Genomic DNA, 17,855 nt, shown 5'->3' with positions numbered 1-17,855 from the left:
TAATTTTTGTATTTTGGGTAGAGATGGGGTTTCACCATATTGCCCAAGCTGGTCTCGAACTCCTGAGCTCAAGTGATCCACCTGCCTCGGCCTCCCAAAGTGCTGGGATTACAGGCGTGAGTCACCGCGCCTGGCCAGTACTGGCAGATCACTTTCTTCCTAACTTAAATGATACCAGAGAGAAACAGGTGGGCCTGATGAAAATGATGATTACCGTGGCTGTGCTGATGTCTATTACTGAAATGTGGTAGGTTCTGCTGGATTGCAACAGATGTGTTCCTAAAAATCATTGCAGCGGCTGGGCGCGGTGGCTCACGCCTGTAATCCCAGTACTTTGGGAGGCTGAGGCGGGCGGATCACAAGGTCAGGAGATCGAGACCACGGTGAAACCCTGTCTCTACTAAAAATACACAAAATTAGCCGGGCGCGGTGGTGGGCGCCTGTAGTCCCAGCTACTCAGGAGGCTGAGGCAGGAGAATGGCGTGAACCTGGGAGGCGGAGCTTGCAGTGAGCCGAGATCGTGCCACTGCACTCCAGCCTAGGGGACAGAGCGAGACTCCGTCTCAAAAAAAAAAAAAAAAAAAAAATCACTGCAGCAATAAAACCACAGGGCTCACCAGGAAAACCGGGTTAGGAGTAGAATAATCAAAAACTTCATTAGTGACATTAACAACCTAGGAACCTAATAAAAATGGCAGCACAGTTTCATACATGTTCCATGGTTGAGAAATGCATATACAGTACAGCAACGATAGGACATCAGCTTGCAAAAGACCTGAAGTTCCCATGCAGGGTGTTCACCTACACTCCTCCCCACTCACCGGCTGGCTCCCAGGCCCACCACCTGTGTAAAAGAGGAAGAGCGCAAAACAGAGAGGAAAAAAAGGGGAGGGAAAGAAAGAGAACAGAGAGGAAATACGCAAAGTAGGCTGAGAAGGAAGAGGGGGAAATTAAAGAGAAGGCGACCACACGGCCCAGTGGCCTTTGGATGGGTGGCTGCTTGTGAGTAACTGTGAAGGGGTGGAAGGAGCAGCATCTGAAATTCAGTGTGGAAAGTTGGGACCCCAGGTGGGGGTGGGGGTGGCTCACTGTCCTGGCCAGGGTGGCGCATGGGTCGCTTTGTGCACTTCAATGCAGCTCAGTTCACCCGCGTGCAGTATTCTCTGTTTGTTCATCTAGTGTTTTTCAAAGACAAAATCTCACATGAGCAAGTGCGACATTCACATTATGCAAATTATTCCCTGATACAGGTACACCCTGTTTTATTAAGATTCACTTTATAGCACTGCACAGATATAGCCTATTTTACAAATTGAAGGCTTGTGACGTCCCTGCATTGAGCAACTCTATCGGTGCCGTTTTTCCAACAGTGTGCGCACACTTCATGTTTCTGTGCCAGCATTTTTTGACAATGAAGTATTTTTGGTGTGTGCATTTTTTTCAGACGTAATGCTATTGCACTTAATAGACTACAGTATAGTATAAACATGACTTTTTTTTTCTTTTGTAAAGATAGGATCCTACTTTGTTGCCCAGGCTGGTCTCAAACTCCTGGCCTCAAGCTAGCCTCTCACCTTAGTCCCCACAAAGTACTGGGATTACAGGTGTGACCCACCAGACCCAGCTAAACATAATTTTTTTTTTTTTTTTGAGACGGAGTCTCGCTCTGTCGCCCAGGCTGGAGTGCAGTGGCCAGATCTCAGCTCACTGCAAGCTCCGCCTCCCGGGTTCACGCCATTCTCCTGCCTCAGCCTCCTGAGTAGCTGGGACTACAGGCGCCCGCCACCTTGCCCGGCTAGTTTTTTAGTAAAGACGGGGTTTCACCGGGTTAGCCAGGATGGTCTCGATCTCCTGACCTCGTGATCCGCCCGTCTTGGCCTCCCATTTTGTTTTGTTTTTGTGAGACAGGGTCTTGCTCTGTCACCCAGGCTGGGGTGTAGTGGTTCAATCTTGGCTCACTGCAACCTCCGCCTCTCGGGTTCAAGTAATTCTCCTGCCTCAGCTCCCCAAGTAGCTGGGACTACAGGCATGCGCTACCACACCCAGCTAATTTTTGTATTTTTAGTAGAGACAGGGTTTGGCCTGTTGGCCAGGCTGGTTTCGAGCTCCTGACCTCAGGTGATCCACCTGCCTCGGCCTCCCAAAGTGTTGGGATTGCAAGCTTGAGTCACCGTGCGTGGCCTAAACATAACTTAAAAAAAATTTTTGTTTTAGGTGTAGGAGTACATGTGCAGGTTTGTTATACAGGTAAACTCATGTCATGGGGGGTGGTTGTACAGATTATTTCACCACTTACATACTTAGCCCAGTACCCAATAGTTATTTTTTCTGCTCCTATCCCTCCTCCCACCCTCCATCCTCAAGTAGGCCCCTGTGTCTGTTGTTCCCCTCTTTGTGTTCATGAGTTCTCATCATTTAGCTCCCACTTACAAGTGAGAACATGCAGTATTTGGTTTTCTGTTCCTGTGTTAGTTTGCTAAGGATAATAGTCTCCAGCTCCATCTATGTTCCTGCAAAAGAGACATGATCTTGTTCTTTTTTGTGGGCTGTATAGTATTCCTTGGTGTATATGTACCACATCTTTATCCAATCTGTCATTGATGGGCATTTAGGTTGATTCCATGTCTTTGCTATTGCGAATCATGCTGCTATGAACATTCACGTGCATGTGTCTTTATGGTAGGATGATATTTATATTCCCCTGGGTATATTCCCAGTAACGGGATTGCTGAGTTGAATGGTAGTTCTGCTTTTAGCTCTTTGAGGAATCACCATACTGCTTCCCACAATGGTTGAACTAATTTGGATTCCCACCAACAGAGTATAAATGTTCCCTTTTCTCTTCAACCTTGCCAGCATCTGTTATTTTTTGACTTTTTAATAATAGCCATTCTGACTGTGTGAGATGGTGTCTCACTGTGGTTTTGATTTCTATTTCTGTAATGATCAGTGATATTGAGATTTTTTCATGATTCTTGGCCACATGTATTTTTTTTTTTTCTTTTTCTTTTTTTTCTTTTTTGAGATGGAGTTTCACTCTGTTGCCCAGACTGGAGAACAATGACACAATCTCGGCTCACTGCAATCTCCGCCTCCTGGGTTCTGGCAATTCTCCTGCCTCAGCCTCCCAAGTAGCTGGGATTACGGGCATGTGCCACCACGCCCGGCTAATTTTTGTAGTTTTAGTAGAGGCGGGTTTCTCCATGTTGGTTAGGCTGGTCTTGAACTCCCAACCTTAGGTGATCCACCCACCTTGGCCTCCCAAAGTTCTGGGATTACAGGTGTGAACCACCATGCCCGGCCTGTATGTCTTCTTTTGAAAAGTGTCTTTTCATATTCTTTGCCCACTTTTTAATGGGGTAGTTTTTTTGGTCTTATAAATGTGTGTGTGTGTTTGTGCGTGTGTGTTTTGAAATGGGGTTTCGCTCTGTGCCCTAGGCTTGAATGCAGTGGCACAATCACGGCTCACTGCAACCTCTGCCTCCTGCGTTCAAGCGATTCTCCTGCCTCAGCCTCCTGAGTAGCGGGGATTACAGGCACATGCCACTGCACCTGGCTAATGTTTGTATTTTTAGTAGAGATGGGGTTTCTCCATGTTGGCAGGCTGGTCTTGAACTCCTGACCTCAGGTGATCTGCCCACCTCAGTTTCCCAGAGTGCTGAGACTACAGGCATGAGCCACCATGCTGGCCTGTCTTGTAAATTTGTTTAAGTTCCTTATAGATGCTGGATATTAGACCTTTGTCAGATGTGTAGTTTGCCAATATTTTCTCCCATTCCATAGGTTGTCTGTTTACTCTGTTGATAGTTTCTTTTGCTGTGCAGAAGCTCTTAAGTTTAATTAGATCCCATTTGTCAATTTTTGCTTTTGTTGTGATTGCTTTTGCTATCTTTGTCTTAAATCTTTGCTTGCTCCTATATTCAGGATGGTATTACTTAGGTTTTCTTCCAGGGTTTTTACAGCTAAACATAACTTCGATATGCACTAGGAAACCAAAACATTTGTGTAATTTCACTTGATCGCTATATTTGCTTTACTGCACTGATCTGAAACTGAGTCTGCAATATCTCTGAGGTATGTGTGTATGTCATCCAGGTGGAACAAGTCTGCATTTTCAGAACAAGCATTAGATTATAGGTTACTGCACTTAAGTTCTGTGAGAAGGCAATAGCATTTTGCAATTTTTATTTCTACCTTTCCAATGATAATATCTCATTTAGTCTTGCACTGGAATTCTTTCTTGGCTGTCCTTTGCTAGGTTTGTACTATCTTCAATGTTTTCCCTAACCAAAGGTAGCAATTTAACTAACTCACGAAAATACTTATTCTGGAGATTGGTTGATTCTTTCTGCGTCTGGGAGTATTGCTCATTGAACTATTTTCAGATGCTGTCCAAAGTCCTTACTGTGGCCTGTGGGGCCAAGGGGTCTACCCCTCACTCACCCTGCTCCACCCACCTGGCTCCCTTGCCAACCTTTGGAAGCTCACTTATGCTCAAGAACTTTGCACCTTATGCTCAAGAACAAATGCGGCCTGGGCTCTTCCTTTAACCTACCCACTTGGCTCACTCCCTCACTTCCCAGGACTCTGCCCCAAAGGTATTGAAGAGATTATAGAAAACTTTCCTGATATACCAAAATAAAATTGCACCTCTCACACCCAACCACATCATTCTGTAAGCTCTTTTTTTTTTTTTTTTTTTTTGAGACAGAGTCTTATTATGTCACCCAGGTTGGAGTGCAATAGCGCGATCTCGGCTCATGCAACCTCCGCCTCCCGGGTTCCAGCGATTCTCCTGTCTCAGCCTTCAGGTAGCTGGGATTACAGGCTTCTGCCACCACACCTGGCTAATTTTTGTATTTTTAATAGAGACTGGGTTTCGCCATGTTGGTCAGGCTAGTCTCGAACTCCTGACCTCAGGTGATCTGCCCTCCTTGGCCTCCCAAAGTGCTGGGATTACAGGCACGAGCCACCACACCCAGCTTCCACTCTGTAAGTTCTTATGTAAATTCATGTTTATTTATGGCACTTTTCTTTATCTCCATCTGACACATTATATAATTGCTTATTCATGGGGAAAGACGTATCTAATGGGGATACGTCTTTCCCCATTAGAATGTAATCTTCAAGAGAACAGTGACCATATTTTGTTCTTAGGTGTGCCTTTAATGTCTAGCACTGTGCCAGGTACATAGTAAGGGCTCAATAAATATTAATTGATGAATAAATGATTAGTATGGGTTATTAAGACTGATCAAATTAACATATGGAAGTCCATTGTTAGAATAAGACAATTAACAACAGGAACTGAGAAGTCATACATATATGCTTTTAAGATTAACTTCCTGGCCAGGCGAGGTGGCTCATACCTGTAATCCCAGCACTTTGGGAGGCCGAGGCGGGAGGATCACCAGAGGTCAGGAGTTCAAGACCAGCCTGACCAACATGGAGAAACCCATCTCTACAAAAAATACAAAATTAGCTGAGCGTGGTGGCGCATATCCATAATTCCAATAACTCGGGAGGCTGAGGCAGGAGAATTGCTTGAACCTGGGAGTTCAACCACGGAACTTGAATCGCGGAGGTTGTGGTGAGCTGAGATCACGCCATTGCACTCCAGCCTGGGAAACAAGAGCAAAACTCCGTCTCAAAACAAACAAAAAGATTAACTTCCTAATACTGTCTTATAATATTGTCTTGGGATATAGCATAGTTATAAAAATGCTGTTTCAAAAACGATTTTGGAGAGAAAATATTTAGAAGAAAACTGATATCAACTTAAAATTTGATATCAACAGAATTAAACATTCCATTATTCTAAAATGGAATTAAATAATATGTAGATGCTTTAAGAATATGAAAGATAATGTCTTTGTTGTTAATAATAGTAATAATTCTGGAGTTTAAGGAAATATTACTAAGTAAATTTACTTTCTTTTTTTTTTTTTTTGAGACGGAGTCTCGCTCTGTCACCCAGGGTGGAGTGCAGTGGCCGGATCTCAGCTCACTGCAAGCTCCGCCTCCTGGGTTCATGCCATTCTCCTGCCTCAGCCTCCCAAGTAGCTGGGTTTACAGGCGCCCGCCACCTCGCCCGGCTAGTTTTTTGTATTTTTTTAGGAGAGATGGGGTTTCACTGTGTTAGCCAGGATGGTCTCGATCTCCTGACCTCGTGATCCGCCCGTCTCAGCCTCCCAGAGTGCTGGGATTACAGGCTTGAGCCACCGCGCCCGGCCAGTAAATTTACTTTCTTAAAGAGTCACGTAAAGAAATCTGGCAGATACCACTTGAATCAATCAATCAACATTAACTTCAGCAGTAATGGGACACAGTGGCATCATGGATCTCCTGATGAGATGCGCTGAGGACACCCCATGAGTTTTGTAGCATTCCTGCCAGATTGCATAACCCTAATCTAATCATAAGAGAACAATTAGACACACCTGAATTGAAAGACCCACAAAACAACTGGCCTGTTCTTTTAACAACTGTAAATAACATGAACAAGAAAGAAAGGCCAAGAAAGTGTTCCAGTTTAATGAAGTCTAAAAAGACAGGCCAGGCCAGGTGCAGTGGCTCATGCCTGTAATCCCAGCACTTTGGGAGGCTGAGGCGGGCAGATCACATGGTCAGGAGTTCGAGACCATCCTGGCCAACACGGCAAAACCCCGTTTCTACTAAAAATACAAAAATTAGCCGGGCATGGTGTTGCACACCTGTAATCCCAGCTACTTGGGAGGCTGAGGCAGGAGAATCACTTGAACCTGGGAGGTGGACATTGCAGTGAGCTAAGATCACACCATTGCACTCCAGCCTGGGAGACAGAGCGAGACTCCATCTCAGAAAAAAATAAATAAATAAGAAAGAAAGAAAGAAAGAAAGAAAGAAAGAAAGAAAGAACAACAAAATGCAATGCATGATCTTGGGTTAGATGATCATTTTTAAAAAAGGTTATTACAAAGAACATTATTGGGACAATTGGTAAAATTAGGATACAGATTGTATATTTAGACAATACAATTGTGTTTCCTAGGTACAATTAGTGTACTATGGTTACAAAGAGAAAGTCTTTGTTCTTAGGAGACCTACACACAAGTATTTAGGCATGAAGGGTCATGATGCCTGCAACTGACTCTCAAATGGTTATGCAAACAACAATAAGAGCATAAAAGAGACGTTCAAAGAGGTAAAGCAAACATGGCAAAATGTTAACAATTGGTGCATTTGGTTTGCATTTGGTTTTTGAGACAGGATCTCACTGTCATGCCCAGGCTAAAGTGCAGTAGCACAATCAGAGCTCACTGCAACCTCAAACTCCTAGGCCCAAGTGATCTCCTACCTCAAGGAGCTGGGACTCAAGGCATATGCCACCACCTGTGGCTAATTACAACAATTTTTTTTTTTTTTTTTGTAGAGACAGGTCCCACTATGTTGTCCAAGCTGGCCTTGAACTCCTGACCTCAAGTGATCCTCCTGCCTCTGCCTCCCAAAATGCTGGAATTATAGGCCCGAACCTCTATGTCCAGTAATTGGTGCATTTGGATGTATTTTTGTTTTTTTAACCAAATTTCCTGAGGGTTTGAAATTTTCCTTCCTTCCTTCCTTTCTTCCTTCTCTCTCTCTCTCTGTCTTTTTGAGACAGAGTCTCACTGTGTCACCCAGGCTGGAGTGCAGTGGCGCGATCTCGGCTCACTGCAACCACCACCTCCCGGGTTCAAGCGATTCTCCTGCCTCAGCCTCCCAAGTAGCTGGGACTATAGGTGCCTTCCAACATGCCTGGCTATTTTTTTTTGTATTTTTTGTAGAGGTGGGGTTTCACTATGTTGGCCAGACTGGTCTTGAACTTCTGACCTTGTGATCCGCCCACCTCGGCCTCCCAAAATGCTGGGATTACGGGTGTGAGCCACCGTGCCTGGTCTTGTTTTTTTTTTTTTTTTTTGAGACGGGACTATCACCCAGGCTGTGGTGCAGTCGCTATCTTGGCTCACTGCAACCTCTGCCTCCTGGGTTCAAGTGATCCTCCCGCCTCAGCCTCCCAAGTAGCTGGGATTACAGACGCATGCCACCACACCTGACTAATTTTTTGTATTTAAGTAAAGATGGGGTTTTGCCATGTTGGCCAGCCTGGTCTCAAACTCCTGACTTCAGGTGATCTGTCCTCGGCCTCCCAAAGTGCTGGGATTACAGGCGTCAGCCACTGTGCCAGCCTGAAATTTTTCAAATTAAAAACTTTAAAAATGAACATTACCGCCAAAAACACCGAACAACCTGATTCAAAATCAGCAAAGACATGAAAAGACGTATCTCCAAACAGGATGTATGAATGGCCAATAAGCCCGTGAAAAGATGCTCAACATCCCCAGTCATTAGAGAGATGCAAATCAAAACCACAATAAGATATCACTTCATACCCATTAGATGGCTACTATTAAAAAATATAAAATAGTAAGTGTTGTCAAAGTATATAGAGAAACTAGAATGCTTGTACACTGGTGGTCGGAATGTAAAATGGTATAGCTGCCATGGAAAACAGTATGGCATTTCCTCAAAAAATTAAAACAGAATTACCATATGATCTAGCAATTTCCTTTCTGGGTATATACCCAAAGGAATTGCAAAGAGAGTCTTGAAGAAATATTTGTCCATACATGTTCAAAGCAGCATTATTCACAATAGCCAAACATGAAAGCAACAGATATTTCCACACACAGATTAATGGATAAGCAAAATGTGGTACTACATACATACAATTTTTTTTTTTTCTTTTGAGACAGGATCTCGCTCTGTTACCCAGGCTGGAGTGCAGTGGCATGATCACAGCTCACTGCAGCCTTGACCTTCTAGGCTCAAGTGATCACCCCACTTCAGCCTCCCCAGTAGCTGAGACTACAGGTGCACACCACCATGCCTGGCTAATTTTTGTATTTTATAATTTTTGTATTTTTGTATTTTTTGTACAGATGGGGTTTCACCATGTTGCCCAGGCTGGTCTCGAACTCCTAGGCTCCACTTGCCTTGGCCTGCCAAAATGCTGAGATTACAGGTGTCAGCCACAACACCCAGCCTGTGCAATGAAATATTATTCAGCCTTAAAAAGGGAGGAAATTCTGACACATGCTACAATATGGATGAACCTTGAAGACATTATGCAAAGTGAAATAAGCCAGTCACAAAAAGACAAATAGTGTATTATTCCATTAATATGACATCTAGAGTAGTCAAATTCTTAGAGATGGAAAGTAGAATGGTGATTGCCAGAGGCCGAGGGAAGGAAGGATGGGAAGTATTGTTTAATGGGTGCAGAGTTTCAGTTTTGTGAGATGAAAAGAGTCCTAGAGATGGATGATGGTGATGGTTGCACAACAGTGTGAATGTACTACCATTTAATACATTGAATGTAATACTATTGAACTCTACACTTAAAAATGGTTAAGATGGGAGATATTATGTATGTGTAGTTTACCAAATAAAATCTTTTTTAATAACTGAAGAGAGAAAAATATTTGCAACCATTACAGTAACAATTGATTCTGGTAAGAGTCATTAATGGGGTTAAATTAGATGGTAAAAGTTTAATGAAATACAGAATATTTATATAGTGTCAAATTATCTGTTTCCAATATATTTATTAATTAGAAAACAAAACCTAGTAATTTTACAGTGGAGAAATTAGGAGGTATAAATGTACCAAGTGATGAAAGTAAACACGATCAGCATTAGGACAAATGGACATGTTCCTTCTGATATGTTGCACTAAGAAGGACACAATATCACTTCTATGTTACTGCTGCCAAAATGTATGCAAAATCTGATCTAATTATGAAAGACACACTAGACAACCCCAAACTGAGGGACAGCCTACAAAATAACTGGTCTGTCCTCTTAAAAAATGTCAAGGGCCAGGCTCAGTGACTTGTCCCTGTAGTCCCAGCTACTAGAGAGGCTATGGTGAGAGGATCGCTTGAGGCCAGGAGTTTGAGGCTATGGCATACTGTGATCACACTGTGAATAGCCACTGCACTCCAGCCTGGGCATAGCTAGATCTCATCTCTTAAAAAAAAAAAAAAAAAAGTTAAGGTCATGAAAGGTAAAGAATGACTGAGGAATTCTTTCAAGTTGAAGAAGACTGAAAGCACATGACAATTGAATGCAATTTGTAATCTGGTATTTTCTTTTGCTATTACAGGACATTATTTTGACATCGGTGAACTCTGAATAAGAGCTGTCAATTAGATTATAGTATGACATCAATGTTAATTTTCTTATTTTGGCAATTGTGTTATGGTTAGGTGAGAGAATGTTCTAGTTTTAAAGAATATACTTAAGCATTCAGAGGTAAAGAGGTGTCATGTTTGCAACTTACCCTCAATGGTCCAGATAAAAATATATGTATATATGTATCGATGTGTCTGTGTGTGTGTGTGTGCATGCATGTGTGAGTGTGTGAAGAGACAGAGAGACAGAGACAGAGACAGAGACAGAGAGTGAGAGAGAGAAAGTAAACATGGCAAAATGTTGCTATTAAGGAAAATCTGAGTAAATGAGATATGGGGATATAAGGGTATATGGAACTTTTTTTGTAATTTTTAGGTAAGGCTGAAAATTACATAAATCAAGATTAAAAATTAAAATAACAACAAAAGGCAAGTGAAACCCCGGCAGTGAATGCTGGAGGACTGATGATAATGAACCAGGAAAACATTCATGGGAAAACAGGATGTAGAACTATAGGAATTAAACTTTACCCTGAAAAGCTTGGCATCTTCCCAAACACATAGGTGGACATAATTGTGTTTTCCCAAAGTACTTTTTATCCGAATCTCCTTTGAAAACAGAATAAAGTGAGCACCAAAGCCTGCTTCATTCTCATCCTTTGTCAGGGTGTCTTTTTTTTTTTTTTTTTTTTTTTTTGAGACAGAGTCTCGCTTCATCAGCTTCAGGCTGGGAGTGCAGCGGCACGGTCTCGTTCACTGCAAGCTTTCCTGCTCCCAGGTTCACGCCCATTCTCCTGCCTCAGCCTCCCGAGTAGCTGGGACTACAGGTGCCTGCCACCACGCCCGGCTAATTTTTTGTATTTTTAGTAGAGATGGGGTTTTACTGTGTTAGCCAGGATGGTCTTGATCTCCTGACCTTGTAATCTACCCACCTCAGCCTCCCAAAGTGTTGGGATTACAGGTGTGAGCCACTGTGTCCGGCCAAAGGTGTCATTTTTATCTGAGATCACAATTGAGTGTGGGTTGTTTAAAATATTCCTGAATTAGGTGAATTCCCTGGAATTGGAACACTAATACATTTACATCTACATGGTATCTGGAAAATAAAGGAAAGCTGCATGGCCATACATGGTCAGTTTCCAATCCTCACAGGAGAGTGAGATTAGAACAAATGCCTCCTTCAGTGCAATAGCCAATTGAACTCTTTTCCCACTCAGCTGCCTGGACTTTTGTCTGAATCATCAGAGAGAAAAGTTACCTTGGGGCCGGGCGTGATGGCTCACAACTGTAATCCCAGCTCTTTGGGAGGCTGAGGCAGGAGGATCACCTGAGGTCAGGAGTCCGAGACCAGCCTGGCCAAAATGATGAAATCCCGTCTCTACTAAAAATATAAAAATTAGTCAGGTGTGGTGGCATGCCTGTAATCCCAGCTACTCAGGAGGCTGAGGCAGGAGAATCACTTGCAACTGGGAGGTGGAGTTTGCAGTGAGCCAAGATCACGCCACTACACTCCAGCCTGGGTGACAGAGCGAGACTCCATCTCAAAAATCAAACAAACAAAAAAGTAAAAGTTACTGTGGCTTCTTATAGACACACAGCCTGAGACCTGCTTCTCAAATTTTGTGTTTCTGCCTCATCAGGATGACAGCCATCAAGAAAAGAGTGTAAGTCTCAAAAGAGCAAGGTTTCATTTTTTTTTAAACTGGTGTATTACAGAATTATGGGTGCCGTTGGTAATGCAGATATCAGATGATTCTTCAACATATCACTGAGTTCTTAAACGGTTAAGAACCATGCACATTTTATTCATGTGTATGCAGCATTGGGCTAGGCTCTGTGGAGTCAGGAGAACAAATAAAGCACATGGGCCTTGCCCCCAAAGAGCTTTTATCCCCGAAAAACATACGAAACGACTAGAAAAAAAAGACCAAATTATTATATACACTTAGAAAACCAGGGCACAATTTAAAAGTAAGTATTCTATGACGAATGTGTTTGGAACTACAAATTCTAAAGGAGTGACAGGGACACACTGTCCTACTAGGAGACACAGCATCAGTATCACGTCCTACAAGGACTGGGCAATGTGAGGCGAGTGCAGGGCTATAAATAGTAAATGACAGAGAATTTACCGTATATACTGGACTTACTCAGGCCAAGAGATACTGATGAAATAAAGGAGCACAAGCATGCACAAAGAGATTATGGGCATTATGTATAAACAATGGAGCAAATAGATCTTGTGGGTGGAAATAAAGGGAGAAACCTTTCCTTCCATAGAAGAGCAGGATTGTGCGGCAGAAAGAATAATAGCTTTGGTGTCAGACAAACTGGGATTCAAATCCTAGGTCTTTCACTACCTGTGTGAAACTGGGCAAGTTATCTCATCGCTGCAAACCTTGTTTTGCCCATATAGGGCTACTAGCTTGTGCAGTTATTAGTATTAAATTGAATGCTACATGAAGCATCTAGCAGAAGCAGGATTCAACAAGCGATATCTCTTGTTGGTTTGTGTATTTCTTAAAGCATCGCACTGTGTTATTGCTGTGTTTGTCTCCCCAATAGATTGTGAGTTTCTCAAAGAAGGGATTGTGCCTTAATGGTCTTGGCATTTTGAATTTCTAGTATAGAAATTCCTTGATGACTTGGGGCCCCCACCTGACACTGGCTTGTGTTGTACACTGGTGACTTTGCCTCGGAGGGTGGGACCCCGTTTCCTGGTGAACCATCCTTAGGTAATAAGGATGGTTTGATATTAACTGAATATTTACTTTGTGCCCAGCTAGGAGCATTTAATGAATCACCTTATCTAATCCTCATGACAATCCTTTGATTTTAACTATGAACATCCCATACAAGCGACAAGGATATTAAAGCTTAGAAACCTGCCCACGCTTATACAGCTAGTAAATGGGGAGCCCTGACCTCAGCCAGGCTGGACTCGGGAGGCTGTGCTGAACCAGCAAAGCAGAGAACTGCTCTCCTCCTGTATTCCCCGAGGAAAGTCCCACGGATGGACCAATAGGAGTTTCAGAAGCTGCCTGAGTACCAAAAAGGGAGAGAATTCGTGAGAAGGGTAAGAGCATTCCAGGCACAGACCACAGCTTCAGAGACAGCTCTGATGTGTGACAGAGGCCGGGGGGGGGGGGGGGGGGGGGGGGGTTTCGAAGGAGGAGTGTTGGAGGCACAGACCAAAAAAGGCTGACAGAGCTTAGGGTTTCCCTCAACCACAGGGCATGGGGAAGTCGTGGGGCCGGTGGCACGTGCGGGTGAACATAGAGAAGAATCTCCATACAGAGCTCTTGCAGCAGCTGGAACAGGCAGTGCTGGGGCCCAGAAGCCCAGAAACAGTCAGAACCACAGATGGCATAGAGCAGAGTCAGAAGGGCTTCTGGGGAGCAGACTGGGGACTCACAGGTGCTGTATTGTTGGGAGGGAACTGAAGGAAAAGCACCGTATTTGACAACAGACTGCAGGCTGCATTTGTAACTCTTCAACAACAGGAGTAAAAGGTAGTAAACAGATGGCACTTAATGCAGTGGCTATAAGTGGGGTCCTTGCAGCTGGGACACCTAGGGTCACTTACCAGCTCCCAGCTGTGTGACCTTAGCAATATGACTTAACCTCTCTGGGCTTCTATGCCCCTTCTCTGTAAAACAAGGCAGGTCTGTTTCCTAGGGTTACTGTTTCCTAGGGTTACTGTGAGTGCAAAATGAATGAATATTTGTAGAACACACCTTGTCTCTGATGGGTAATAAATGTTATCTCTGATGGCTAATGAATTCAAAAGAAAAAGACAAGATCTCATGAGATCAAAAGCGTTTTGCTTAGAAGACATGTTTCCTTTGCTTTTTCTTCCTGTCTGCTGGTTCAGAACTCACGCCCCCTAATTTTATACAGAATTTGCTGTTTTCTGAGGAATTATTATAAACTAGGTCGTTAATTTTAGCTGCTGACAGGAAACAGGGATGTCCTGTTGACCCCTCCAAGTTAATAGGTGTGACATCAAACATATCCAGCTCCAGCTGTCCCAGATCCTCTTCCCTGACGTCAAAAGGCAGTACTGGTTTTCCAGTCCTCTGAGTGCAAAACCTTGAACTCAATTTTAACTTCGTTTCTTCTCCTCTGCAATGCCAATCTTATAATCAGGTTTTGCTCCTTCTTTCATTTCAATGTTTTAGACTTGGTCCTCCAATAACTTACCTGTCTCTACCTTCACCCTAGTGCCTAATTAACGATTAACCGATTATTCAGGATACCACTTAAATCGCTTATGTCCCTTTGTCAAGAACTTTCAATAGTTTCTTCTCCGAGTGATAGAGCGAATTCAAATTCCTAGAGTTGTGATTCAAGGCTGTACTTCAACCGGTTCCTCCCCAGATCCTCTGCTGGGGGATGGTGCCCTGAATTCACCCGGCTCGGTCCTCCCCCTCCCTTCTCTGCCTCCTGATGACATCCCATTTCTTCCAGAGGACCTGGGTTGATTCCCGCCATCCCACCTGCAGCTTTCCCTGCCAGTTTTTCCAGCCCTAATGTCCTTGATGACTTGGGGCCCTCTCCTGACACTGGCTTGTGTTGTACACTGGTGACTTTGCCTCGGAGGGGGGGACCCCGTTTCCTGGCGAACCTCCACAGTAGGGGGCACAGGATCAGGCACTCAAAAATCGCTCAATGAATCGGTGGATGAGCCCATGAACGTGCTGGTGGCTCGGTCCCTTGGCTCGTTCCCAGCTCCCACCCGGTCTTCCTACCAGGGTCAAGCGAATTGGAACCCGGACGCAGCCGAGCGGCAATGGGGTGGGCGCCGTTCCCGAATCCGGAGCGTTTCCACGTCGCGGGCTCTCCACGACCCAACCCTAATCAGAGGACCATGGTGCGGGTCCCGCGCTCTGCTCCCCCTCCCGGAGGCGCCGTTCGGTGGGAGCCGGGCTGCTTTCGAGAATCGCAGGCACCGGCGCCCACCGCGGGAGGTTACGCTTCGCCCCTCGCCCTCCCCCTCGTGGCCATTGGGCTGCCCCGCGGCGCGCCCGCTGGACGGGGCGGGGCCCTCCCCTTTCCCCTCCGCTCCTCTCCGCTCCCCTCCCCTCCCGTATTTCCCGGGGTGGGAACGCCGGGAGGCGGGAGGCGAGGGGGCTGCTAGGGGCGTCCGGTTACATCCCCGCCTTCCTCTGCTCTGGCCGCGGGACCGGGTTTGCGGGACCGCAGTTGGGGAACATGTTGGCCTCGAGCAGCCGGATCCGGGCTGCGTGGACGCGGGCGCTGCTGCTGCCGCTGCTGCTGGCGGGGCCTGGGGGCTGCCTGAGCCGCCAAGAGCTCTTCCCCTTCGGCCCCGGACAGGGGGACCTGGAGCTGGAGGACGGAGACGACCTCGTCTCCCCTGCCCTGGAGCTGAGTGGGGCGCTCCGCTTCTACGACAGATCCGACATCGACTCAGTCTACGTGAGTGAGCCCCGGGACGGAGGGTGAGGGGCTGCAGGGCGCGGCTGGCCGGGGGCGCCCGTGGAGCCGGACGGACGTGGGCGTCGCAGGCGGGGACCGGGACCCACTGGCCACCAGGGCACCGGGCACGGCGCAGGGTCTCCCGCCTCTGCAGGGTCCACGAAGGTCTCCCCGACCCGGTCCCTGTCATCCGAAGAGCGGGTCGCGGGGGTCTGGGTGGCTCCGCGCGCCCCCGGCCGTGACCCCGGCACCTCGGGACCCCGCGGAGCTTCCTCCCCGGCGGCTGTGGGCTGCATCGCCGCCGGGAGGTCAGTCCACGACCCTCGGTTGTCCAGTGCCTTCGGGGCTAGGACCCGGCCGGTCTTGGGTAGAGCCAGGTTCTCGCGCGGAGCCTCTGCAGGGCAAGAGCCGGAGCTGGGTCGCAGCCGGCGCGCGGGCCCCGGGACTCTTGTGGCTGCGGGAGAGTTTCGCCGGCAGCCTCCTGTGTTTGTGTGCGGACTCCGGATGTGTCTTGGCAGTGATGCTGCTTTCCAGTTGGGCTCGTTTCAGAGTCCAGAGTCCAGAGCGGGAAACACAGGGCTCCCAGTGATCCAATTTCCTGTGGCCAGGCATTGTCACCACGGAGGCCCCAAACGAGGAGCGGGGCCAGATGACCTGCAGCTCCCTGGAGCCTCCCCGGGACTGGCCGGGCCTGGGGGCGCTGTCAACTTGTTGAAGTCCTTTCGTGCCGCTGCCTTCCTCCGCTGCGCACCATGTGGATTTCATATAAGGCTTGTGTGCATTCCAGAAGTGTTGGGGGTTGGTGGGGGGGAAGGGGGTTGGAACTGCAAACGCGGCGGCTGCAGCCTGTCCTGCCCGTGAAATGGCTGTGCTCCCGGTCTGGCCTGGGCACACTGCGCCTTAGACAACACTCACGTGGAACTTGTAGGCTTTAACTAGAACGAATGAGCCCTTCAAGTCTGGATCCACAAAGAGCCTCTACCTTGTTGGTTGACTGCCCTGGCCTCTTTGGACACTGGTGAAGCCTGTAGATCCCTTTTCAGTATAATGCTTTTATTTCAGTTTTTAGAGAGACGAGGTCTTGCTCTGTTGCCCAGGCTGGGTGCAGTGGCGCCATCTTGGGTCACTGCAGCCTCCAACTCCTTGGCTCAAGCTGTCCTCTGGTCTCAGTCTCCTGAGTAGCTGGGACCACAGGTGAGTGCCACCACGCTGGGCAGTATAAAGTTTTAAATGCATAAAATAAAATCCACAAGATGACCAAGCAAGGCACTTATGTTGAAATACAGATCAAAATATTAAAAAACACACATCTTATGTTCTTATGTACTATATATGCTTATATGCTTTTTTTTTTTTTTTTTTAGACAGAATCTTTCTCTATCCCCCCCCAGGCTGGAGTAGTTCAGTGGCACAGTCTCAGCTCACTGCACCCTCCATCTCCTGGGTTCAAGTGATTCTCCTGCCTCAGCCTCCTGAGTAGCTGGGATTACAGGTGCCTACCACCACCCTTGGCTAATTTTTGTATTTTAAGTAGAGACATGGTTTCACCATGTGGGCCAGGCTAGTCTTGAACTCCTGACCTCAGATGATCTGCCTGCCTCAGCCTCCCAAAGTGCTGGGATTACAGGTGTGAGCCACCATTCCTGGCCCAATATATGCTTACCTTTTTTTTTGTTGGTTTTTGTTTTTGAGACGAAGTCTCACTCTGTTGCCCAGGCTGGAGTGCAGTGTGAGATCTCAGCTCACTGTAACCTCCACCTCCCAGGTTCAAGTGATTCTCTTGCCTCAGCCTCTTGAGTAGCTGGGACTACAGGTACGCACCACCATGCCTGGCTAATTGTTGTATTTTCAATATAGATGGGGTTTCACCATGTTGGCCAGGCTGGTCTTGAACTCCTGACCTCGTGATCCACCCGCCTCGGCCTCCCCAAGTGCTGGGATTACGGCGTGAGCCACCACGCCTGGCCTATATGCTTACTTTTAACAACATTAAATAACAAGGTATAGCAGTGGATCCAAGGGCAGTTCAGGTAACGACTGAACTTTGAAGATCAATAGCAATATTCCAAGACACATGCAGCAACTATGATATGATACGAAAAGATCTGTGACTTCTATTAGTGACTGCTTTGTTGCCTGCATTCATAATTAAAGGAAATGCTAAACACCAGTTTTTGGTTTTTTGTTTTTGTTTTTTTTTTTGTT

At 46.2% G+C, this 17,855-nt stretch overlaps 1 protein-coding gene and 1 long non-coding RNA gene across 2 annotated transcripts in view; one reads left to right on the top strand and one right to left on the bottom strand.

The window, feature by feature from the left end:
* Nucleotides 1-17,855, bottom strand: part of LOC103880617 — an 81,569-nt gene that overhangs the window by 23,397 nt on the left and 40,317 nt on the right. The window lies entirely within an intron of this gene.
* The window catches only part of NID1 (nidogen 1), a 95,757-nt gene continuing 93,231 nt past the window's right edge, over nucleotides 15,330-17,855 (top strand). Inside the window, exon 1 of the mRNA XM_031659706.1 lies at nucleotides 15,330-15,650. Coding sequence (XP_031515566.1) covers nucleotides 15,426-15,650 — 225 coding nt within the window. The 5' untranslated portion in view covers nucleotides 15,330-15,425. The remainder of the gene's footprint in view (nucleotides 15,651-17,855) is intronic.

The sequence above is a fragment of the Papio anubis genome, chromosome 1 (genome assembly GCF_008728515.1).
Source record: "Papio anubis isolate 15944 chromosome 1, Panubis1.0, whole genome shotgun sequence".
Classification (NCBI taxonomy): Eukaryota; Metazoa; Chordata; class Mammalia; order Primates; family Cercopithecidae; genus Papio; species Papio anubis.
The sequence above is the reverse complement of the archived record's forward strand: the minus strand, read 5'-3'. Positions and strand labels throughout refer to the sequence as shown.